We start from the raw sequence: 25,189 nt of genomic DNA, 5'->3' as shown, positions 1-25,189 counted from the left end.
CAAAAATCAAAACTGTTCTGTGGTTGCATTGTTTTCTAAGACCAAATAGAAATGAAAAGGTGCTATTTTCTAGGTTGATATCGGAACAACTATATTCTCATTAAATAATCAAGGATCTTTGCTTTTGTACCATGACTGTAGCAGGCACAATTATATTATGCAGTGCCTGAAAATAGTCCCCAGCTGGGTAACTTCCAACGTGACCACGTGCTTGCACAGGGAACGTGTGCCAGTCGCACTGCGCAATATCATTGCACCTGCTGCAGCCATGGTGCTATACTATACGGGTACTATTATAGTACCTAGCCATAGTGGCCTAGAAAATAGCAAATTTTCATTTTCTGCTGGTCAGTCGTAGTACATGATGTAACTATAGAAGTGTCAGGCTTTAAATGGAAAAAAATTACATATAATAAATTTATTCACAATTTCTGTGAATGTTTTAGAATTTTTGATTAATTTGCATATGGCTGAATGATTATGAATAAATCAGTAAGTCAGTCCTGCAGGATTTTGCAGTGACACTTTTTTAAAAATATATTTGTGGCCTGAATTGTTTTTTTTTTTTTATTTGAGCGAGATGCTAATTTTCCAATTTTATTTAATGATCTACGCTAAGCTAAAAGTGCTCCCACCACACCCAGAGATCAGCTGAATGGATTCTGTTAGGATTAAGCATTTTACAACTCTATTTTCAAAAAAGTGGAGTGTTGTTTTTAACTCCAACTTAATAAATGTTTTCATTTAACACTGACTCTTCTGTTTGTTAATTGATAGACAAATGTTGTGACGATGCTGTGACTATTAAAAGGAATACATGCATTTTAAGTGTAAATTATGACATGTTTATAGCTCTGATACAGTCAGGAAATGCAAATGTTTATTTTAAAATCACATTTGTGTAATCTGTGACAATAGGTTTTTCAGTATTATTAACTATTTCAAATCTCATATAAACGTCTAAAAGGAAAAGGGAAACCTCAAAAGAAAACGATGGTTTGTTGTGAAGCAAAGCTTGGACAAGACCTTCCAAGTCACTTCTAGAGTGAGTTTTGTTTCGGTGCATCAGCTGAAGTTGTATGCACTATTTTTTTTGAAGAGGCCAAAAGTTTAGCTAAAATTAATAGCACATTCGTAAAGTCTTGGTGATAAAGAATTATAAAGCTTATAATTATTTGATGTTCACTAGAAATATTTCAATTTCTGTCAAGTCATCTATTTGTGGAGTATTTTTATAGGTTGCACAAGTAATACTTTAGTCTACTTGTACTATGGATAGTACAATAGAGATGGACTATATATTGTTTCAACATTGTGCGTATGGCAATATTCAGAAATCAGAATTCATTAGCTTTGTGGTCACTGCAGGGTTTAACCATAACAGAATGAAAGAGAATAATTTTGATGTGTAAGGCTTATGACGAGGCCCTTACGGAATCAGCATACACAGAAATTTGTAGATTTCCTCAGATTTTTAGCTCATCTATGAGTCTATTTATTTACGTGTTTAAATGTGTGTAAATTTTAGATTTATACAGTTTTTAAATTAATTTCAGTAATAATACTAACTACAAAAACACTCATATGATTTACCTACAATACAGTTTGTAAAGTCACATTCTCTGTCTTTTAGTATGAGAGACTTGCTTTATCAAATAAGTGGATCTAATTGGATTTGCAATGTAAACAGTAAATAAAAGTTTAAAAGCTTTATTTATATATATATATATATATATATATATATATATATATATATATATATATATATATATATATATATATATATATATTAGGGTTTTAGTTACGATATTCCTAAAATCATTCCACATAAATCTACAGATTTTTTACAAATGTTTGTGCAGAAATATCAATAAATGTATGCAGATTCTGCCAGGCCCAACACATGAATGAACATTTCAAGAGAATTTAAAACATGCAGGCACAATAAATTGTACAATTTTTTACTTTTAATAGCGATTAATTTTATTGAATAATTTATACTATGCAGTGTTGTTTTTCATTTCATCATTCAATTTCTGTAATGTTTGACTTGCAGTAAACAATAAAGCACTGACTATTACACTTTTATCTTTGCTATACTATATACATATGTGCTAATTTGTGTATTACATTTGATCCATGATTCTCACCCCTACAAAATCACCCCAAACCATCTAAATTAATGAAATCCATGCAAACACAGCTTTTTAAACCATCTGGATCAATGATATCGCAATATATATCTGAGAAAAACTGCAATATTGTGCAGCCCTGCCTAGGGTACCGACTGTGGGAACTCAGATTAATCAACAGCCCACAAATAAAACATTTAAGCCACAAAGGTTTTTATTTTTAGATGTATTTTTGTATATCATATTTATAATATCATTTATTTTCAAAACGATCATTTGCAGAATCACTGATCAAATGCCACTGTCTCACAGTCAGTCTTCTCCTTTTATCTGTCTAGCTCATTGCGTCTCAGTGGAGATCTGCAGTAGAGGAGTGCTGATCTCGCTGGACTGGTATGTGCTGGTGACTCTGAGCAGGCAGCTGAGCAGCATGTCTTTTGCCCTTGCCGTCTCCATGTTCTGCTCTCGGCTCAGCTGGAGGGTCATCTGGTCCAGGCTGGTCTGCAGAAGCTCAGAGGCCATGACGGGCCTGCTAACAGCCGGTCCCTCAGTCAGGTACTGTCTGTACAGCTCCAGAAGCTTCTGCTCAAGATAGCCGTTAAGTTGAGAGTTGGAGAGCGGCCGGCTGAACTGCAGGAGAGAGGGACGCTCACGCCCGCTTTCTTCCTTCCATCGCCTCGAGCTCCTGAACTCGTGGACCAGAGGAGGTAAGAGGGAGGGTGAGGGAACATCTTCAGACACAAGAAAGGGTCCAGGCTGGGGATCCTGGCTGTGATGGCCCTGTATGTCTCCTGCATGGGGGCTGAGCGGCAACACCTGACCGCCTGCTATGTGTAAATCGCTGTAATGCTGGCAAATGCTGTGGCAGCTCGAAGGCACCAAAAATGCTTCTGTTTCAGGGGTGTCCACATGCCTGGGGATATCCACACCATGTCCTGCCATAGAGGAAGGGTGAGGGTAGCTCTGGGTTTTCATCTGGGTTATATTAGCATGGACCTCTGGAGCTGAGTGGACGGGGATTTGAGCTGAGAGGGGATTATTTGGTGAAGTTGAGGAAGGCTCTGTGACTGTGGTGCATGAAGGAGGATTTACACACTCGGCTTCAGCTTCAAAAGCCAGACTCCAGAGCTTTCCTTCACACAGCATCTAGAGTGCACAGACACTGAAGTTATATCAGGTCGCAATAAAATATTGGTTCTCAGTCTTTTTGACTCCACTATATGCACTTACTGACTTAGTGGGCAATCACCTTATTTTTCAAAGGGGAAGTAAGCTTTTCTGTGACTGTTTAAGGACTTCTGATTAATTTGCATACGGCTGAATGATTAGGAATAAATAAATCAGTAAGTAAGTGACTCCTGGATTTGGCAGGGACACTTTTTTAATTATATTTGTGGCCTGAAGGGCTCTTTTTATGATGGCTTTTCTTAAAATGGCATTTTATGGGATTATTTTCTTCAATTCTTTTGTTTTTCTTTGAAAATACACAAAAATAATCATTGGATTTACAAAATCCTGAAGAGACTGGTGAATTAAACCACTTCTACAAACCAGTGTGTATAACAATGCATTTTAAAATAAAAATAATATATTAAGAAACTAGCAGTGTGCAATGAGCTGTTTTTACAGCTAAAAGGAAGCGATTGAGAAAAGAAATCTCAACACAATTAGGTTACAATGACCGTGCCAGTTCTTGTCAGGAAAAAATGTCAATAGTGGAGGAGAATAAGTCAAAAAGCACTTTTAGCGGATAAAGTGGAGTCAGAATGGTCAAGAACAATGTTTTTAATGTATACTGGAGCCAGAAATGTTAAGAATCACTGTTTAGAACCACATCTAGAACAGAGGAGCCCAAACCCGGCCCTGGACGGCTGGTGTCCTGCTTTTTTTAGTTCCAACCTCAATTAAACATGCCTGAACCTGCTAATCAAGCTCTTTCTAGGCAAACTAGAAACTTCCAGGCAGGTGTCTTGAAGAAAGTTGGAGTTAAACTATGCAGGACAGCAGTTCTCCAGGACCGAGTTTCTGCACACCTGATTTAGAACCACTATTTTGATGGACATAGTGGAGCCAAACAGATCAAGAACCCTAAATTAATTGACACTGGGGTCAGAAAAGGCAAGAGCCACTGTTTTGAAGCACACAGTCTCTGCATGTCAGCTAAATCAGTGGTTCTGGATTTATTTGACTCCACTATGTACACTAAAACAGTGTTTCTCAACATGATTGATTCTAACCTATTCACTAAAGCAGTAGTTTAACTTAATCAAGTTCGAAAGTTTTCATTGATATAGCATTTATTAACATTCAAAGAAATGAGTTGTAGTTAATTAAATATTTTAAACCTTTAATTAAATTTAAATAATTATTTAATTACCACAATTCAAGTTTGTGATTGTAATTATTGCTATATATTCACTAAGTATTTAAAGCAGTCCCACTTAGTGAGCCTGACCCCGCTGGTTGAGATGCAACAGTGTTTAGTTTCAAAATGTAGATTAAATAGAAAAGTAATTATAAATTGAGGCACTATTTCATAACATTTCTGTGAGAGTACATTTATTAACCATTTGTTTTATTACTTAGTTCACCTGGCAAACCCATGGTTTTTTGCTCAAAGGTTAAGACCCTATTCAATGTTTAAACTACTTAATTCCTCTCACAGTAAAACATTTTACTGGACTGTCCTGCTTTTATTGATTCCAGAAGACTTTTTTATGAAATTAATTGTCTTAAGAACGATTATTGCAAAGTGGCACAAGGAAAATTTGTAGAATCATGTATTAGTACTAAAAATCATTCATTTGTTTTCTTGCCATGAAAATAGCCTTGGTTGCTGACATGGCATTAAATAAAAAATACATTGCATTGCATTACATTACATTACTGTCCACCTGGCACAAAATAAAGTGAGTATATGAGACTTTTGCATCATCATCATTTTCCACAGTTTACTATGAAACAAACAAATAAGATTTTCAGATATTCCAGGTCTGCCACATTAACTATAACCCCCTAGATTACGCTTGACTGACAGAGAGACATATAAAAGTACCCTGAAATTTACCGTTTTCCTACAGGAGTCTCTGGATGTTGATCAGAGGTGTTTCGGGGTCTGGTTTTCTCTCTCTCAGTGCTTGCAGTGAAACTTGTGCTATCGATCCTCACTTTTATGCTTTACTCAAGGAGGAAGTGAAACCGAGTTAGATTCTGTCTTCCATGTAAATTCAGAAACACAATTATATTCAGCTGCATTAATATGTGCCCCATATTCATTACAATAGGCATAAATGAGTCATTGAGTTCACCTTAAATTTTAGTTTGCTATTATAGTCATAGTTTTCTATTGGTACTGTATTCCTAAACACAAGCATATGACACTAATTATGGTGATTTCCCCCTGGGTTTCCTCTTTCTGTAATGTCACTGATGGAGAGAATATTCACTTGAAATCAAGAGTCTGAAACAGATATACTATATTGTAAAGCAGTGGTTCCTAAAGTGGGGGTCAGGGGACAATGATTTCCAAAAATCTAAACTATTCAAATTACCATGTTTTATCCACAACCTACAGGAAAAATTGTAGATAATAGTAACATTGTTAACAATAAACATAAAAAAATAACATGCAAATAAAAAGCCATGTGACTGCTTGGGTGTTTCAGTTATACACAGTAATAGCGTCAGATGCAGCACATTGATTTGATGGCACCAGGTTAAACTTTCTGACACCTCTACGACACTCACATAGATTAAAAATAAATACAGGCCACAACTGAACATGAAGGATGGTCTCCAAATGGCGTTCTCCAAAATTAAATAATGAATAGACTTGGGCTTATGGTATGTGTGTGCCGTTGTGTGCAAGAATTATATATTAATAATCACCTCAGAGGATATTGGCAGTCACAAGTCACAGGCATTGTTGTTTTGGGGGTTGTGGGCTAAAAAGTTTGGGAACCCCTGTTCTAGAGTACTAATGCTATGCTAAAAGGACTGTATTTATTATTATTGTTATTATTATCTTTTTTCTTAAGCTCTCTCATGCTACATTGTGCAGCTGTTATATTTTGCAGTTTCATTAGACTGAAAAAGGTAGCATATTTCCTCAAACATCGACATTTGCAGCTGCAGCTGTTCAAATCATTACGTAACAGTGAGTCTTCATTTCCCCTTTGAAAATAAAGCATCAAATTCGAATGTAATTGAATCCACTGGTAGACATGTAGGTTGAACACACTTCATAGTTGTTAGTGCTGGTTAATCGCTAGTAGGTCGGTGACTAAATGCTGAATCACCTACGTGCATTATTAATCAGTGGCGCCCCCAGAAAATTTTCTTAGGGGTGGCCAGAAGAGGCCGCACCAAATCTTGGGGTGGCACACAAAAAAAAAATGAATTCAGTGTAATGTTATATTTTTGTTTCTGGTAAATTAAATAATGTAGTTTTATTCATTTAATTAATTCTACTTGAAATATTGCAATTTATTCTTTGAAATAATTCAGCAAGTACATGTGCAAACCAAATAAAAATCTATGTTTAGTTTAAAAACACTTTTCATATACATGTATAAATGACTTCTTTTTTACGTGCCTTTATTGTACATCATACGAGATATGCCATGTCTAAAATTAATGAAGATTAATGAGTTTATTATTCCCAGTGATGGGTTGCAGCTGGAAGGGCATCCGCTGTGTAAAAATGTGCTAGATAAGTTGGCGGTTCATTCTGCTGTGGTGACCCTGGATTAATAAAGGGACTAAGCTGAAAAGAAAATGAATGAAAGAATAATGAGTTTATTAATTACCCAAACAAATGAACAAACTGAACAAAAGGCATTACTATACACACTCACTATACCTAATAATATTATTTATCCATATTGCTTTTTGAACCATTTTATTAATGCAGCTTCTTCTATTGATATACTGTAGCTTAAGGTAAATATTAAATAGCCATTGCTGTCTATTGAAGGTGTGTGTGTGCTGTCAAGGACGATCGTGAAGGGTAGTGGCGGTTCTAGTTTAAATGACACCCTGGGCGAGCCACCCTATACACCCCACCTCTCTTGAATTGTTAGATTTGTTATTCAATAAATATAACAATTTATTTATATTTATTCTAAATAAATACAATTAATATTAATGTACAATTATTATTCTAAATAAATAACAGAAATCAGTCCTAAATATTACTGGAAAACAACAACTGGAGTGATATGCCAACATCACTTAAGAAACCTTTTGCATGAAAATTAATTATGACAATTCTAAAGAATACAAAAAATGTATTATAAAATATCTGTGGTCTTAGACCAGATCATGGCTGAGAAATCATGTTATGAAGACTTACCTCCCTGACTCATTATCCCTCCTTTCTGCTTTAAAGGCATGCTTAGTGAAAGTAACATCATCATCATCATCATCATCATCATATTATATAAACTTTAAACGACTTTCAAAACTCGCTGTGTGCCGACAATTCTGCACAAAAGGCTGTTACTCCTATTTCACAGCGCATGAGCGGTGCCTATTTTGTCGGCGTGCATGCAAACAACCAACCGGGATTCACACAGGAGTGCGTGAGGCGCGCGGGAATGGTTTTCCGCGCGCATGCGTCAGTTTGCTTTCACCAGCATTGAACCAGAGGGGGAGAGCTACGTCAGTAACACCAACAATAATTTAGTGACTGCATTTTATTTATGTATTTATTTATTTATCTAAATATTGGGAATTTATAAGTTCATTTAAATCAATAATGTCAACCGCAAAATTATATTGGGGTGGCCACAGGGGTGGCCAGAGTTTACCGAGGGGTGGCCGTGGCCACCCCTGGCCACCCCTTGGAGGCGCCCCTGTTATTAATGTGATGATCTGACTTACGAGTAAAATTATTATTTGTTGAACTACTAAACAAGCAGAAAAAAAGGAATAACTAAACACATTTTCTAGTTTTGTTTAGCTTTGTATGCATCAAACATTTCACTGTATGCATTTATCTAGATATGCAGATGAAAAACGATATATTGTATTTATTTATAGATTAATTTCTGTATATTTTTATTATGAATAGTACAGTCCTTTTTTTTGGTTGTATTAAAAAACTGGTTTTATTTGTGGTTCTTTTATGATGCAATCTAAGGGTTTTTGAGTCTTTTATTTATTTATTTTTTGTTTGTTTATAGTAGCAATATATACAGATTTCACTTAAGATATTGTACATATCCCATTACTAAACTTTTTTTTTTTTTTTACAAACAAGACAATAAAAAAATAATAATAATAAATATGAAAACAGTAACTACAAAATGATAACATAAATAATATCAATGACTAAATATACATGGGTCAGAGAGGGTCAAATCTTTATTTATTTCCTCAACTTTAGTTATTATAAAATGTTAATTCCTAATTTAAAGAGAGGGTTAAGAGGGGGAGTGGAATTGAGAAAAAATTGTTCTGTGGATGGGAATTAGATAGTAATATTTTACTGTATAATATTTTTTTATAGTAATGTTTTGTAATATTTCTACAAAGATTGAATGGGGTAATGTAATGTATTCAGTCAACTTAGACCAGATATTTCTAAATGCATTAATTTGAAGTCAAAGGGTGAATGTAATTTTTCATTACATAAATATAATATACTATTTCTGGCTTGTCTTGGATTTTTGGTGAATCAGTGTCTTGTAATTGCTTTTTTGGCTGCAATTATTAAAATATTAAAAAGTATTTTTCATATTTACTTATTTGGATATCAGAGCTTCCAAAATAAATAACCATGAATGAAAGGGTAGTGTAATATTAAGTATGATTTCTATTACTCCATGTACTTCCTAAAACTGTTTTATTACTGAACATTCCCAAAAAAAAAAAATGTGCCAGTGATTAGGTTCCTGAGACCCACATTGTCTCCAGCACTTAGTGTCCTTTCCTGTGACTTATGCTTTGATTTTGTGAGATGAAAAATCTTATTAGACATTTCCATCCAAGTTCTCTCCACATATGTGAGATGGTACATTTTGATGTAAATCTACATATGTCCAACCATTCTTCCTTCAAAATAATAAAATTACTTTTCCCATTTTTCTTTAACATAAATGTTTTAAGTCTTTTAACATCAAATACTGTAAGAACATTACAAATATTGAAGATTATAATTAGGTGTAAAATAATGTTTAAAAACAATTTGTGGGTTGCTTTATATTAAAAAGAAATGTTCTCCTAATATTGTTAATTTGTTAAATTTTACCTACTTAAAACTTTAGTTTGTAAGCTTTATGTCAAATTTTATGTGCATCTGTTTATTTTGCACAAATACAGGATATTTAGTTAGAAAAATAGTTTTTTATTTAGACATACTTTTATAGGTTGCTTTCCACAAAACCCTCTGTGCTCTGTTATATGGCCACTTATTTTATTTCAAGTAGCTTACTCAAGTTTAACATTTTATTTTTTATTAATTTATCATTTTCTAATACATGCTGCTCAGCTGCCTGAGTCACCAGCACATACCAGTCCAGCGAGATCAGCACTCCTCTACTGCAGATCTCCACTGAGGCTCAATGAGCTAGACAGATAAAAGGAGAAGACTGACTGTGAGACAGTGGCATTTGATCAGTGATTCTGCAAATGATCGTTTTGAAAATAAATTATATTATAAATATGATATACAAAAATACATCTAAAAATAAAAATCTTTGTGGCTGAAATGTTTTATTTGTGTGCTGTTGATTTATCCAAAAAAAAAGACACAAACACGTAGCCTATAGACCATATCACTGCTGTCATGTCATTGGCCCATGAACATCTCCTGAATCAGGCAATTCAATGTCAAAACAGCTATCATAATTTTATTTATCAATATGTGTCTCTTTTTTGATTCTGGGAAGCTATAGAGATTTTAAATGTAAAACAGGAAATACGTTGGGACCATTGTTTTTGTTTGGGTCCCTCAAAATGGTGTAGGTTTTAAAAACCGCTAGTTTAATGTAAAGGATAAAACTTGAATCCTTTTTATGTTCTATAGCTCAATAACCCAAGTCTTTCTGTTGTGCTGAAAAAGAAAACAAGTCGGCTACTTTTAGATATAGGCTACCGTAAATTTAACCATAATCCACATAGCGTCCAGAAATTATGCGTATACATAAACATTCTAAGAAAACCATCTTCGTGCATGCAACCCTAATGTTATGCAACAGCGATGACCAGCACATGTGTGTAGTCTAATATGTCTAAGTTTGGTCAATAATTAATTTGTTAGTGTAGAGTTGCAAGCGCACAGTTGCCATGGCCGCGTTTCAAACCTACAATGACTGCTTCCATACGGATAAGAAACAGGCATCCGACTGTCTGTGAAATGTAAAATAGCGAGTTTGAGTTCAGCACCATGGACAAGAATTCTGTTTCCTAAAGAAGATATGAAGTAAGTTTTTCACGGGGAGGAGAGTGAAGAGGGACATGGAAAAAAGAAAACAATCTGATCGTCTTATAAGAACAAGGTATTTATATAGGCTAGATTTATTATAAAACAAGCTGGCAAGTCACAATTTGATGAGCACGATGCTAGCACCCTCTTGGGCTTTGAACCAACATCCCTTCGGTTTTCATCCCAGCTATTTAACAACTAAATTGCGCCAACCAGGCACCCAGCGTGATGTTTAAGAAAATCAACGCCGTTTTTCGGCCGAACCATCCTGCGCCTCGCTCTCGGGACAGGTTCAGGTCCACTGAGGACTATCACAGCGCGTGCACCGTGAAGTTGGTCCGGAGCACGTCGATGCTCGTGGTCGGGGAGAGCAGTCGCGCGCTGCGGGACTCGACGCTGAAGCGGAGCGTGAGCGCCGTGAGTGTGGAGTCCAGCACCGCCCTCTACTATTACCAGAGCCGAGAGGACCGAGTGTGGCTCTACTCCCAGAACCAGGACTGTCTAGAATACTTACAGGAGCTGGTGGCGCTCAGGCGTCAGTACACCAAGAGCATTAATGACCTCAAGGACGGGGAGCGTAAAGAAACCGCGTCCCGCAAGAAGAATGCAGCGCCGCGGCCACCGCAGAGCAGCGCACCACAGGTGAGACTACCGCTGTGGGCAACAAGCATTTTTGTCTTCATCAAATTAGACTTTTACAATTTCTATCGTATTTGTTTAGTTGTTTTATTTTACACACATGGACAATATTTTAGATACAGGAGTCTGTTTTAAATAACTTTTGTGGGAAAAGTCAAAATACAGGTAAAATGTGTGGTCATTCAGCGTCGTTTTGAGACAGATAGCCTATTTACTGATTATTATTTGAAGCCTAAAAATAATTAAGGACTTATGTCTAAAATGAAAAATGAAAGCATCTTGTTGATAGTGGACAATATGATTGTGGTTTGTCTTTTTGGCTCTGTCTAAAATTATAAATGAAAGCTGATAATGGGTAATATCACCGTGCTTTAAAGAATATGAAATTTAGTTTAGTATTTTAAAGCTACACTGGGATGCAAAAAAAAAAAAATTTGTTTTTTAATATGCCTGACAATATTTGTTTTTTATATATAAACTTGTTACACTCAATTTCACTTGCTATAAGGTACATTAATGTATGTATAGATGCATTGTAACAGGCACATTATAATATAATGTATATGTTATTGAATTATTGTAATGTGTCTATTTATTTGGTTGCATATATTCACAATCCTGTAAAAAAAAAAAAAAAGTTATTTTGAGGAAATTTATTTTTTATTTTTTTAGAGAAAAAAATTCTGTACAGAAGGACTGAAAAAAATATTAGCTTTTAAATTACCTAAACTTTGTGGCTGCTTTCTTCTAAAACTGGATTGTGTGAAGAAACTATTAATTTTAAGGATTTACAATAGTTTTTGGAGCTTCATTAGTTCTAGAAATAACAAAAATCTTGACAGAACCAAGTAAACTGGCAATAAATATAATGAACTGTATTTCAGACTTCACGGCCTGTACCTTCTGCTCCACCAATGCCAAATGAAGAAGACACGCTCCAGTTCTTTGATGAAGTGATCGCAAGCTGTGACCCGGAGCCCAGCAGAAAACCACATGTGGACAACGGCCATGCAGACGTCGACTTTATAGGTGATAGTAGAGCTTATTACATTCTCACTATGATTGCATTCAAATCCTATACTCGTGAACACTAAAGAACATGAGCTTGCAGAGTGTTTCACCTTACCGGAAACATGTTGGTCAACTAGAAATGTCAACTTTTGTTTGTTCCATTCATTGTTCATCCATCAGTCTGATCCTACATCTACATTTGAACATTTCTTTAGTGGCAACCAGTACCAGTGAGCATGATCTTCACTCCAACTGGGTGCTTCGGGACCCTCGTCGAATCTCCATGTTGGAGTCGCAGCCCAAGAAAATAAATATCAGTCATGGGAAGGCAGCCCAGCGGAAAGGGGACATGGGAAGCACAGGCAGCAGGAGATGCCTGCAACGAAACCCTATCCACCTGCCCAAAGTGGTGGAAAGTGCCTTTCAGACGCTACGCTTTAAACCCAAGCTCAAGAAGAAAGACTAGCTGCTCAGAGAAACACTGTTTGTGCCTAGAGGACATAAACAATCACAGTGTGATCAAGGAGACAGAGTTGCTAGTAGTATTGAGGAATAGCCTGAATGAATCCCTGGTGGATATGAGCTCTGTGAATACTGTCAGCGCTTACTCACGGCTTCATAAATTATCCACAGCAGATCACAATCTCTCTTTCAGTAGCTCTCAATAGCAAATGCTTAAAGCCATTACCAGAGCATAACCACTCTGCTGGATGTGGAGCGATCATCCTGCGCACTGATTCCACACAAACGTTTATATTTTTATCTCGTTTGCAGATAGGACAGATATTTGACAGGAAAGCTGGGGTAGAGAGTGGGAAGTAGGATCAGTGTGAGGCAGGAATTGAACTCAGGTCATCATAAGCACAATTAAAGGCCTATTTAAATAATCAGACAGATGAACAGAGTTCCCGCTTTAAGCCAAATATCAAATTCCCTGACTTCACTGACTAAAAAGCTTAATTTACATTACATTCATTGAACGTATAAGAGGCTGCTGTTGTGCTTGTATACTAATATTCAGGGCTTGACATTAATACCCGTCAAATGCAGGTAGATTTCAGCTGTGGTGGGTTAGATAGACACCCCCACTAGCCACTTTGACTGGTTGAAAATAATTTTTAAGTAGACAGAACTGCCTCCAGATTTTATGTAAGCCGCAGCTGTTGCCGCTTTTGCTTTTACCTTTCTTTGAACAGATTATAACTGGGCCTAACGGTAACTGTGTGCACATGATTAGTCATCCTTTCATTATCAAACACAGAATGGTTTTCACCTGCTTTCTTCTGCTTAGTTTTATTTGTATTTATGGTTTGAATATCATCCTTTACAATAACATTGCTTTAATAGGAGATTAACTCTCCGTTTATCTATAGTTACCTGATGATATATGACCTTTAGCCTGGACAAACTACTGTGTTAGTTTTAGATAAATGACAATCATTTTTTTAAATGTCAATTATTGTTTTTTTTTGTTTTTTTTTATAAAATTTTTGTTGGATAAAAAGTGTATGCATCTATATTTAGCTTGTTTTGGAACATTATTAAAAATCTGTTGCAAGAAAATAATTTGTTTAGAGTCCTAAAAAGTCATGTGAAAAAAAAAAAAGTTAAATTAACGACGAGGCATGTTGACATAACAGGAATTTGTCATTTTTAGCATGCCAAAGTCAAATTGATGCAATAAAATATATTTTCCCGACAACAAAATTGTGGCTAGTGTAAAAGGCAAGTGACTAGTAATGTTGGAAAACTACAAGCCACAGTGGCTGGTGATCAGAAAAGTTAATGTCAAGCCCTGCTAATAACATAATTGAGCCAGTAATATGAGAGCAATTCATATTTTATCTTTTTTTTTTTACCTAAAACTCTTGAAATTTCTATTATTCTGGCATGTTTGCTTCGTTTACAGGTACAGTCCTGGTTTAAAGCAAAAAAACAACAACAACAATCCCTAATACTCAATGATTCCCAAAAAATTCCCTCTTTTTTAATGTCTGTAATTTACCTTTCAAAATTCTATGACTCATGGGAAGTCTGGATGAATGATGCTAAACATAAGGTAAGATGTGTTTTGTTGATTTGTGATAGGTAAGGGAGACAAATTCCTGTTTACACCTGGAGTTTTGATGTTTTTTTTTCACTTCAACAATTTTTTTGTGTATTTTTTTTCTGAACGTTTAGAGTAATATTGCAAAATAAGCTTGCACAGTTTACATTAAAGCATGAAAGGGGACGACACATTTGTTTGTGTCGTTAGCTGCAAAACTACATTAAAAGCTTTGAGTTTGTTGCAGTCAGAATTGTAAGAGAACATCATACTTTATGCTATTTTTTGCCTTTCAAATAGGCATGCAGCGTTTTCGAAGTTTTCTGCAATTAGGAAAAGTCAAGGTTTTAAAATCGGCAACATTTTCTGTTTTTTTTTTTTTTTTTTAGTTTTTAGGACAACAGTATCTCCAGCAGAAAAAAATATCCAAAAATGGTATTTTAAATTGTAAAGAAATCTGTGAAAATCTTTTAGAAATTTATGAAGACAGCAGAACTCAAAGGTTAATTTGAGTTATTTAGCCTGACATGTTTACTGTTTAATATTTTAAATGTTTTTAGAGCAGTAATCACAATACCATTAAACTGTGATATTTTTATCCAAGGTTATCATACTATCAGAATCTTATACCGACCCATGCCTACTTTCAAGTAAACATATTCAGACTGTTTAAATCCCATTAGGCTAGTGCACTTCAATATTTCCTGTATTATTTAAGGCCCATAAGCAAAAAGGAGTTTATTAGCTGTTTGAACATTCAACCTCATGAGCGTTTTACTTTGAAAGCAATCCATTGAAATGTTCCATTGAAATGTTTAAAATTGTTCAAAAATCCATTGAAAATTTTCAGCTGCCTCTAGAAGAGTGGGTAAGCTTAAAATGATACAGACCACTTTGCTACTGGATTGACGAAAATGCCTCTTAAAGGGATAGTTCACCCAAAAATGACGATTACCTTACATTAACAAACTCATGTGACTTTTAAACCTTTATGAGTTTCTTTCTTTTGTTTAACACAAATATATTTGGAAGAATGCTAGTTTCTGAGACCCATCAACTTTAACAGTAGGAAAAAAATTATTATGGAAGTAAATTAGTGTCGACTACCAGCAATTCTTTATTTTATTTTTTTGCATTCAACAGAAGAAGGAAACTCAAATAGATTTAAAAGTCACATGAAGGAGAGTCAATGTAAGGTGATTTTCATTTTTGGAATTTTTTTTTTTTTTTATCCTTTTAACACCAGGTGTAAACAGGGTCTACGAATTTAGCTTAGAATTTAGCTAGTAGTTTTGATTGGTGAGATGATTTAAAATGCAAAACACAACTATTTCTATGATGTACTACAGTAAAACTCTGGGGATGGGGATGAAATAACAGTATTTCTTTCCATGACAACCATCAAACCTATACTAGTGCCTTAATTGGTAGGTTTGTGCAACCATTTTTTATGACCGTTTATGATGATTGTGAAAATTTCTGCAACTTTATCAATAATTGTGAAAACTATTGTTTAAGAGTGATGCATTTGTACTTGTGTTTTTAGCATTAAAATCTATAAAGAGGAACTAGGTGCATGTGTTTCAATGCAGAGCTAAAAAGGGCTGCTCTCTTCTTCTGAAAAAAAGGAAGCAGGAATTGGGTATTCCCCCTTTAGAATATAATTAAAAAGTACAACAACACGAAAACAGGTGCAATGAGCCTTTAAAACAAATAAATAGATAATAACTAAATAATTTACCAACATATAAGAAATTACTTATTAAAAAACATTAATTAAATTATTATAAAAATTTACAGTATACGTTTTTATGTTGTTACAACTAGGCATAGGCTGGTATATGATTCTGATGGTATGATAACCTTGGATAAAAATATCAGTTTCATGGTATTGCGATTACTGAAATAAGTTATCTTTAAATGTCTTAGTAAAAAAATCAACACATTTTTCCCTATTAAACACAATATGCACAGGGTTTCTGCAGGTTTCACCAAGTTAAATTTAAAACTTAAGACATTTAGACCATTATGAATGAAATTTTAGAATCATAAAGGGCTAAAAGCCAAGGAATTTTTTTAAAGGCCCAGATGGAGAAGACTTTTATTTGCCGTATCAAAAAAAAAAAAATGTAATACATTTCATAATACGATAATAAATGAATAATAATACATTTAAATCTTTTACACATTTCTTAGCAAAATATTTTAAATATTGCGTAAAACAAATGTAGCTCTACTTTTTCCAACATAAACTTTATTTAAAATAACAAAAATAATAAATGTTTTAAAAGCTTTAAAAACTACAATGATATAAATCTATGCACAACAATCTGCCCAGTAAATACATGGAGCACTTTAAAACAAATTGCATAAGTGTATGAAAAATAATTAAACCATTAAGATAGTTAAAAATGACCTTTTTTAATAAAAGGTTCAAAGTTTTATTGAGGTGGATTGTTGGTGATTGCATGGGCTGTATGGGCCAGATTGGGTAGCAATACATAAACAAAGGAAAATTAAGACTTGTTTAAAAAACATTTAAGACCTACAACACAATATTTCAGTAAATTTAAGACCCTTTTTAAGGCCTAAAATTTTGAGATTTAAGATGTTTTAAGACCCCACAGAAACCCTGTATACAGTATTTAATTTGACAATTTTTTAATTTACAATTCAAATTTATAATGTTTTGGAACAGTAAACATGTCAGGCCAAATAATTCAAATAAATCAATGACTTCTGCTAGGTTCATTAGTTTACAAGACGCAGATTTCTTTACTACACAGAAAAAACATATACATGTAAACATACCTTAGAAACAGTATAACAGAAAATCTTTGTGGTTATAAACCTTAAAACCGGTTATCGTCCCATGCCTAGTTATAACAATTTTTTATTGTTACATTATTTTCATGTTAATTATTTAATTATTTTCATTTTAAACTTATAATAGTTTCTAACTTAGCATAGTTGAATTATTTCTTGAAGATCATACGACACTGCAGTCTTTAGTTTTCATAACAGGAATAATGTACATTTGATCTATTTTAGCTTTGAAACAGAAACTAGTTGATTTAAATGACAGATTTTACAATATATAGTTTAATTATTAAGAAACTGCAGCCTTAGACAGACTTCTTTAAAAATATATATTGGACAGAATTGCACAGCACACGATGAACAGCAAAAAAATAGAAAGAAACAGTAGAAAACCTTTCTATTATTTTATTAGCAAAAATGTTTTGACACACACAAACTCACACTCACTCACTCAGTTTTTCTCTTGTTTGACTTTTGGACTGAAGAACGATGCCAAGCTCTTCATGCCAGTTTTGTCTGCTTTAGCAAGACTCTTCTGAGCTGCAGTCATCTTCTTTGGTGGCTGAAATAACACACAAACAGTAGTTTAAATATTGAAATGATTAAAACTCTAGTACGGTAGTTAAAATTAAGCAAGACATGCATTTACAACAAACAAAATGTGAAGCACAAATGAACGCTGAATGATTTAGGCGCAGATGCAAAGGAAAAGAAACAGTCTAATTTTTTTACCAAGTGTCTTTCTACAGTGACGTTCATTCCATTTGCACTGTGTTTGTGATTGTAACTCACTTTTCGTGCAAAATCGGCACTGTTGAACTTGGTGTAGTCTTCTCCAGCCTCTACTGGTTTATCTGACAGTTTTCGTTTCTAACGAATGCAAGACAACAGTCAGAAAAAACACAAAATCCACCAAAAAGACTATTTATGATGCGGCTTGAAAAAAAGACTAAAACCAAGTTGAGTTTAAGGACAAATAAAAATCGAGCAGATATGAATAACAAGGATTAAAATCAATTAAAGCAAAGCCAGACATAGTAACACTGAAGCATGGCACTAACAAGCATAGAGTAAAACAAAACTAGCAATTAAAGCAGTAAGATTCACCTTAGAAGGCGGCTCTGCTTCTTTAGGGCTGGAAATCTCTGGTAACCTTGTAACATAATAAATAAAAATATATATAAAATTGCATCTACATAAATTAGAAACAAAGATAAAAATCTGAATGTTGTGTATGTAGGGTGCGTTCATACTTTGCAGGTTACTAAACTGTAAGTGTGAACACACCCTAAAACATGTATGTGTACATACTCCAGATGCTTAAGGAGATCTTTGCTCAAGTCTTCACTGATGTACTCTGATATGAGGCCATGTGCATAACGCAAGTAGTCCTCTAAAAGGGTAATAAAATATGATTACAATTGCAAATAATGCAAAAAAGCACAATCCACCCATTTATTTATCAATCTTACCTTCAGAAGCATCTTCATGTTTGACTCTGACAAATGTGCTGGACTTTACTCCTCCCCCTACAGAGATGTTACCTTTTTTGAGTGCATTCACTGTCCGCTGAACCTAAGAAAATAAATAAATAGTCAAAATCCCATTCAAAAATTCCCAAATGCTTATTAATAAAATGGTTTCCAAAATCATGTAATTAAAACTTTATTTTTAAACCTTTTTCTTTAGCCATTCCAAGGTCTTCTCCAGGTTATATTTGTGATACTTTTGATCATTGACCTCTGGAAAACAAGAATTATGTTTTTATATATTAAGATATCACAATGCATTTGTGTATATTTTTCTGCTTTGTTCACAGTTTTCCACCATGTGACTGGTGTGGACACCATGGGGGGCAAAATAATCATTGAATATTATTTTATTTTTTGCTTGTTATTTTTTTTTTTGGGGGGGGGAGTTGTCATAACTGTGTCTTCACTTATTTGCTTAAAAATCTTCTCGTCATTGCAAAAACTGCCCTGTTAATCAACATGTCAGTTTTCATCCTTCACATTTAATTCAATTTCCTACTTTACCGAGAAGAAAAAGCATACTAATCTGCCAGTCGCAAGCCTTTCATGCTGAGAAATCTTTATCGTGATTGGTTAAGCGATGTATGTTCTCAGGATAACCTGTTAAACGAAAAAATTTATGAGTTAAGATTTTGATTATTAATAACTAAACATGTTTTTCTACCATGTTTTTAGGTTTGTTTCTATCCGGGTACCTTAACAATACGTATTTGTGGTATAATTTAGAACAATTTAAATGGATAATTTGCAAACTGGGGCAACTGACTTACTAGCTTAGTACAAATCATGTAAATCTGTACATGCATTGCATACAGGTTCAAAAGCACACCTTTCTCATCAGCCACATGATGAAGGGAGTCTAGACCCTGTTTGCATTGCAGAAGTCTTGAGCAGCCGGGATAATCCTCATCCATCACCATCTGCTTCACCGACTGGAACTTTCCCTGTGAAAAGAGTGCTGGCATTACTCCTGAAGCTCATGTAAATGTGAGGATTACTTCTTTTTTTTTTAAATATGTGTAGTGGAATAACTTATTTTAGGTATTAACTTACCTCTTTGCCAACACTGCTAATATATGGCAACAGCAGAAACAAAGGATCCATGGGAGTCACGTACAGCAGTCTACCATCTGTGGACACAAAGAGCTGTTAGTTCACTTAATTAACAAACACAATAACATTTTAGAATAGTTCACACTGAAATTAACATTTACATGTTTCTGTCTGCTGCTGAACACAAAAGCATACATGTAAAGAATGGTAAAGAAGGGCTGTGCAATTAATTGAAATCGAATCGTAATCTCGATTTGAAATGTTGCTATTAACTAATCGCAAGAGGCTGTGATATGAAATATATTTGTATTATTTCATTTTCCCTGCCCAGAGCAAATGCATGACTGCCGTCCGTGTTTGATAGTCCTACTAGCCATTTGTATGAGCAAAATTAAATGAGTCTTGCTAAAAAGTCAACTGAAAGTATTGCCAGTGACACTCTAGTAGCAAGCAACAGCAAAGTACAGTTTCAGAGTTGTTTCAGCCATGTTATTTTGCTGAGTGATCTGTATTTTATATATTTTTTTATAATAAGCTACACTATTTCCATAATTTGAGTTCAACTTGTTTACAGAAAGGTAAGGTCATTTAATTTGTGTTAGTGTTTGCTCTAGAGAAAAATTAGTGTTTCATTTCTGAGTTTTTAAAATAAATTTGAATAAATGTTTAGGTTAATATCTTTCAGTTCTTTTTTAAATTAACTCCCACTGCATGTCATCAGTAAGAAGCTACAAAACAGATTATTGAGATTCTACAAAATTAAAATCCAAATCAAATCAAATCGCAAATTTTGTCAAAAAAAAAAAAAGTACAAATAATTAAAATAATAATAATTAAAATAATAATAATAGGGGCGAGGCAGGTCGCTGGGTCGTTGGTTTGAACCTCGGCTCAGTTGGTGTTTCTGTGTGGAGTTTGCATGTTCTCCCTGCCTTTGCATGGGTTTACTCCAGGTGCTCCAGTTTCCCCCACAGTCCAAAGACATGCGGTACAGGTGAATTGGGTAGGCTAAATTGTCCTAGTGTGTGTGAATGTTTGTATGGATGTTTCCCAGAGATGGGTTGCGGCTAGAAGTGCATCCGCTGCGCAAACACTTGCTGGATAAGTTGGCGATTCATTCCGCTGTGGCGACCCCGGATTAATAAAGGGACTAAGCCGTCAAGAAAATGAATGAATGAATAATAATAATAATAATAATAATAATATATTTATAATAATATATAAATATTATTTGGGGATATTTTCCCCAAATCGTACAGCCCTAGGGCCTGGCCTAAAATCTAAATCTCGATTAATTGAACATTTTAACTCGATTAAGATTAACAAAAGATTATTTTATTTTTTTGCCCTCTCTGCATAGCCCACACTAAACAACACTACCAAGCAGACCGATCACAGAGCCTGCGCTATATGTCATCGTGACGTGTAGTTACATATTTCTGAGAGGTCCCCATCAGTCATGTGAGTGGTGTGCGATCACGTGAAGGCTGCGCTTGACGTAGAAGTGTAAACAGAGCTGGGTCACGTGACTACACACATGGTAGGAAAAGTAATTGAAAAATTTACCAATTATAGGCTGTAAATGTCAATTACTTTTCGATTAATCGCCCAGCCCTGGGGTGAAGTTATAGTACTATGCAGGTCGGTGGCTACAGGCTTCCAACATTCTTCAAAATATCTTATTTTGTGTTCAACAGCAGAAACAAGTGATGCACAATATATCGTTTCAGCATCGATATCGCAATGTGATCATTCGCAATAGTCACATAGTGAGTATGTGCAATGTTGAGTCTGGATTATAACTGATTATTTCATGTGTTTTCGAGTCCTTTGACTGTATGAGAATTTTAAATGCATTCAGGCATAAGTAATTGTTGGAAATCTCAAATAAATAATGTGATATTAATGTCAGTAAAAACTGTAGCAATAGTGTATGAAGCAAGATTTATCCTGGATAATAAATAAATGTATGTATTATAATTGTATGTAAATATAATGTAATTGTATTGTAACACACTTATGTTGCCATATGAGTTATTGTATTTAATATACATCTAATTTACGATTCTTTTTCTGCATTGTACAAAAGGAATTAGACTGATCAAAAATGTGGGGTATTTGTAGCATAAAAATCCTTTTTTTTTTTTTATTAAAGATACTTAAGTTCAATGATTTGGTTAAAGTTAAAACAGCACAATTTCTGTTTAAAGCTAGGAATAAATTACTTCCGAAATGCATACAAAAGTTTTCTGAATTAAGACAAGGGGGATATAATCTGAGAGAAGAACAACATTTTAAGAGGTTGAAAACAAGGACAACCTTTAAAAGAATGGTGTATGTGTGTATGTGGTGTGAAATTATGGAACAGTCTGGAACAGATTCTCAAACAATGTCAGGATAATAATCAATTCGAAAAGTTGTATAAATATATATTATTAAAGGAAGATTATGATGAATAGAGGTGATTGAAAAAGAAAAAAATAGAAAGGTATGATGCTATTTCAATTCATGGCTGTTTGCAACACTTTGTATTTTTGAGTGTATGTTACAAAATGTGAATGTACAAATGAAATTAAACAATTATCATGTCAAAGATGCCAAAAGGATAAAATATGTTTCATTTAAAGCTCATATGTCTCATGTAAAAAGAAGAGATAAGTAAAAGAAGAAACAAGATGAAGTAATAGACGAATGACGTGTGTGGTAATGGGGTGGGAAAATAATAAGCTTGTGCTTCATCCTGCTCCATTTTGACCATGTTGAAATGTGTTTTTGTTTAAAGAATTGTTTTATGTATGATTTTTCTGTTCTAAATAAATAAATCAAATTACCATTTGTAACTTTGACAAATTAACAACAATACATTTTATTGAATTGTTTAAAACGAAGACTATGCAGTATTATTTTACAATTTATTATTCAATTACTTTATACCTGAATACAGTTCGACTCATCAGAAAACAATAAAACTGGCTATTTTTTTCATTTGTTTCTTTTTTATTGAGTTTATTTAAACTTGTAGATTGTTTATTATACATTATGTACTCCCCAACAGAATCTAAAATTATAAATTATTTCCAAATAGCTATTCAAGTCATCTCATGAAATTGTATTCATATCGCAATGTACAGTTGAAGTCAGAATTATTACCCCCCACTGAATTTTTTTTTTTTTTTCAAATATTTCTCAAATGATGTTTAACAGAGCAAGGGGGTTGTCACAGTATGTCTGATAATATTTTTTCTTCTGGAGAAAGTCTTATTTGTTTTATTTAGGCTAAAATAAAAGCAGTTTTTTTTTAAACACTATTTTAAGGTCAACATTATTAGCCCCTTTAAGCAATTTTTTTCGATAGTCTACAGCAGTGGTTCTCAAAGTGGTGGTCGGGACCCCTTGAGGGGTCGCGGGACAATGAAAAGGGGTCGCTTAGTGATTTCCAAAACTCAAATACATTTGAGTAAACTATTAGAATTACCATATTTTATTCATAACCCACAGAAGATAGTTAATAGTTATGTTAAAGACACAACAACAACAACATACAAACAAAAATCAGCCATCAGCCTTTAATTTTTTTATGTTTGAATTAAATTAATGAATGACTACAAAAAACATTATACGGTTATTAGACTGTTGCATTTGTATGTTGTCAATATGCTCATGTTTTTTATGCCTATAGTTGTGTATTTTTAAAGTATAACCACCTTGAAAAATGGGGGTACCAAATCACTGACATCATTATTTTGGGGGTCGCGGGTTGTAAAGTTTGGGAACCCCTGGTCTACAGAACAAACCATAGTTATACATTAACTTGCCTAATTACCCTAACCTGCCTTGTTAACCTAAAAATGTTAATTTAAACTGTTTAGAAGTGTCTTGAAAAATATCTATCTTTTGTCATCATGGCAAAAAAATCAGTTAAAAATCTGTTATTAGAGATGAGTTATTAAAACTATTATGTTTGGAAATGCGTTAAAAAAATCTCTCCATTTAACAGAAATTGGGGAAAAAATAAACAGTGAGCCAATAATTCTAACTTTTACTGTATATCACAGAACAAAAAAATATTACAATGTAAAATATTTCCAATATCATGCAGTCCTACTATCAGAAACTGAAACAGGTTTGAAATAGATTGTGAATAAATTATGACAGAATTTTTATTTTTGTGTGAACTATCCTATTAATGGACGATTCACTCTCTGTAGTGTGAGCTTACCTCTTTGCACTGTCTGTCCAATAAACCAAGACCGGAAGTCTTCAGAAAAAGCTTTTACTTCATAAACACTCAAATCTCCACAGCCAAACAGGTACAGCGAAGAACTACCTGAACTCAGACAACGACAGAACTGTCAGTTAGTTAAGGTTCATATAGCTGATCCACGTCATCTCTAAACCATCAGTTGCAGTAAATGAGTGCACTGAGTCAAAAGGCCACCTGTAGAAGGATTCTTCAGTTTGATGAAGGAAGGATCACTGTCGACAGACCTGCCAGTGTCTAGTGCTGAATCTGAAAAAAAGGGAAGTCACAGAAGGAAAATATAAGTGGATTAATAAAATTCATAACTAAACTTAATGTAGATGTTGGTGGTTAAAGGGATAGTTTACTCAAAATAAATGAAAATTTTGTTGTCATTTACTTATCGAAAAAACTAATTCTGAAAACAAAAACATATTTTGAAGAATGTGGCCAAAACAAAAGGTTGCAGTTACATGGTATAATTAAAATACCATGGGGGTCAATGGAGACCAGAAGTTGTTCGATTGAGCACATTTTCAAAATATCTTATGCTAAGTAGAGGAGAGAAATTCTCAGAAAATTAAAAGGTAGTAAATGGTAACGTAATAACGTTATACATACACTATATGCACTACTACTAATAATTACTATTAGAGTGATTTCTGAAGGACCCGAAGACTGGAGTAATGAAGCTGAAAATTAATCTTTAAAATCACTGGAATAAATTATTAATTTAAATGATAAACTGTTTTTGCACAGTTATTTTATAGTGCATTAACATTACACAATTTTTACTGTATTCAACAAATGCAGTCTTGGTAAGCAGGAAAAGCTCATTTTTTAAACATTTAAAATATTGAATGTAACTAACGGTTAAACATAGAGCATAAAGATAAATACATTTTCATAACGAGTCCTCAGTGTATTAGGATGTGAACTGAAGACTGTTTATAACATCAGTAACGTTATATAAGTTTAGTATACAATGCATGTAGGGACATGTGTGAACATGCAACAGCAACACAGAGTAACTAACGTTAAACGTAGCAAATGTTAGATACCTGGAGCAATGACAACCCAACTGTCGCTCTCGGTGTGTGCAGACCGTTTCTTTTTAGAAGTCATTTCAAATAACTAGTTTTAAAAGTTAAACTGTAAAAACAAGTTGTCCGCTGTGTATAAATGCGACGAGTGAATGTTGTGCCTTCAGAAAAATGGCGGCAAATCTTTGAGTTACACATAAGCAGGGGTAAGTACTCGACTTCAAGTTTTATTCTAGGGTTTGTT

General features: G+C 34.0%; 3 protein-coding genes across 5 annotated transcripts; 1 reads left to right on the top strand and 2 right to left on the bottom strand.

The window, feature by feature from the left end:
- Positions 1–1,957: 1,957 nt before the first annotated feature.
- Positions 1,958–9,702, bottom strand: LOC796876 (TLR adapter interacting with SLC15A4 on the lysosome). Of its 2 annotated transcripts, none has more exons than XM_073912847.1 (3): positions 9,648–9,702; positions 5,200–5,312; positions 1,958–3,278 (listed from the first exon to the last, which is right to left on the bottom strand). In XM_073912847.1, exon 3 carries the CDS (start codon positions 3,276–3,278, stop codon positions 2,472–2,474), a length of 807 nt encoding a protein of 268 aa, XP_073768948.1. In that variant the 5' UTR covers positions 5,200–5,312; positions 9,648–9,702; the 3' UTR covers positions 1,958–2,471. The 2 variants fall into 2 exon arrangements, with proteins under 2 accessions (XP_073768948.1, XP_073768947.1); XM_073912846.1 differs by lacking the exon at positions 9,648–9,702 and adding an exon at positions 7,486–7,706 and having other exon boundaries at positions 5,200–5,307.
- Positions 9,703–10,069: 367 nt separating this feature from the next.
- On the top strand, positions 10,070–15,852 carry c9h13orf42 (chromosome 9 C13orf42 homolog). Its single transcript, XM_073912845.1, has 3 exons — positions 10,070–11,202; positions 12,084–12,228; positions 12,426–15,852. The coding sequence occupies exons 1-3, from the start codon at positions 10,789–10,791 to the stop codon at positions 12,674–12,676; spliced, it is 810 nt and encodes a 269-aa protein (XP_073768946.1). The 5' UTR covers positions 10,070–10,788; the 3' UTR covers positions 12,677–15,852.
- Positions 15,853–17,467: 1,615 nt separating this feature from the next.
- rnaseh2b (ribonuclease H2, subunit B) lies at positions 17,468–25,099 on the bottom strand. 2 transcript variants are annotated; one of them, XR_012384913.1, is made up of 11 exons: positions 24,964–25,099; positions 24,101–24,172; positions 23,882–23,989; positions 19,663–19,739; positions 19,439–19,553; positions 18,755–19,209; positions 18,550–18,652; positions 18,389–18,470; positions 18,185–18,230; positions 17,870–17,947; positions 17,468–17,639 (listed from the first exon to the last, which is right to left on the bottom strand). XR_012384913.1 is itself a non-coding variant. In NM_200271.1 (11 exon segments), coding segments are annotated over 8 exon segments (651 nt in total). In that variant the 5' UTR covers positions 19,714–19,739; positions 23,882–23,989; positions 24,101–24,172; positions 24,964–25,088; the 3' UTR covers positions 17,469–17,528.
- Between the last annotated feature and the right edge of the window lie 90 nt (positions 25,100–25,189).

Source organism: Danio rerio, chromosome 9 (assembly GCF_049306965.1).
Source record: "Danio rerio strain Tuebingen ecotype United States chromosome 9, GRCz12tu, whole genome shotgun sequence".
NCBI classification, from domain to species: domain Eukaryota; kingdom Metazoa; phylum Chordata; class Actinopteri; order Cypriniformes; family Danionidae; genus Danio; species Danio rerio.
This window is presented reverse-complemented; position numbering and strand designations above follow the sequence as displayed.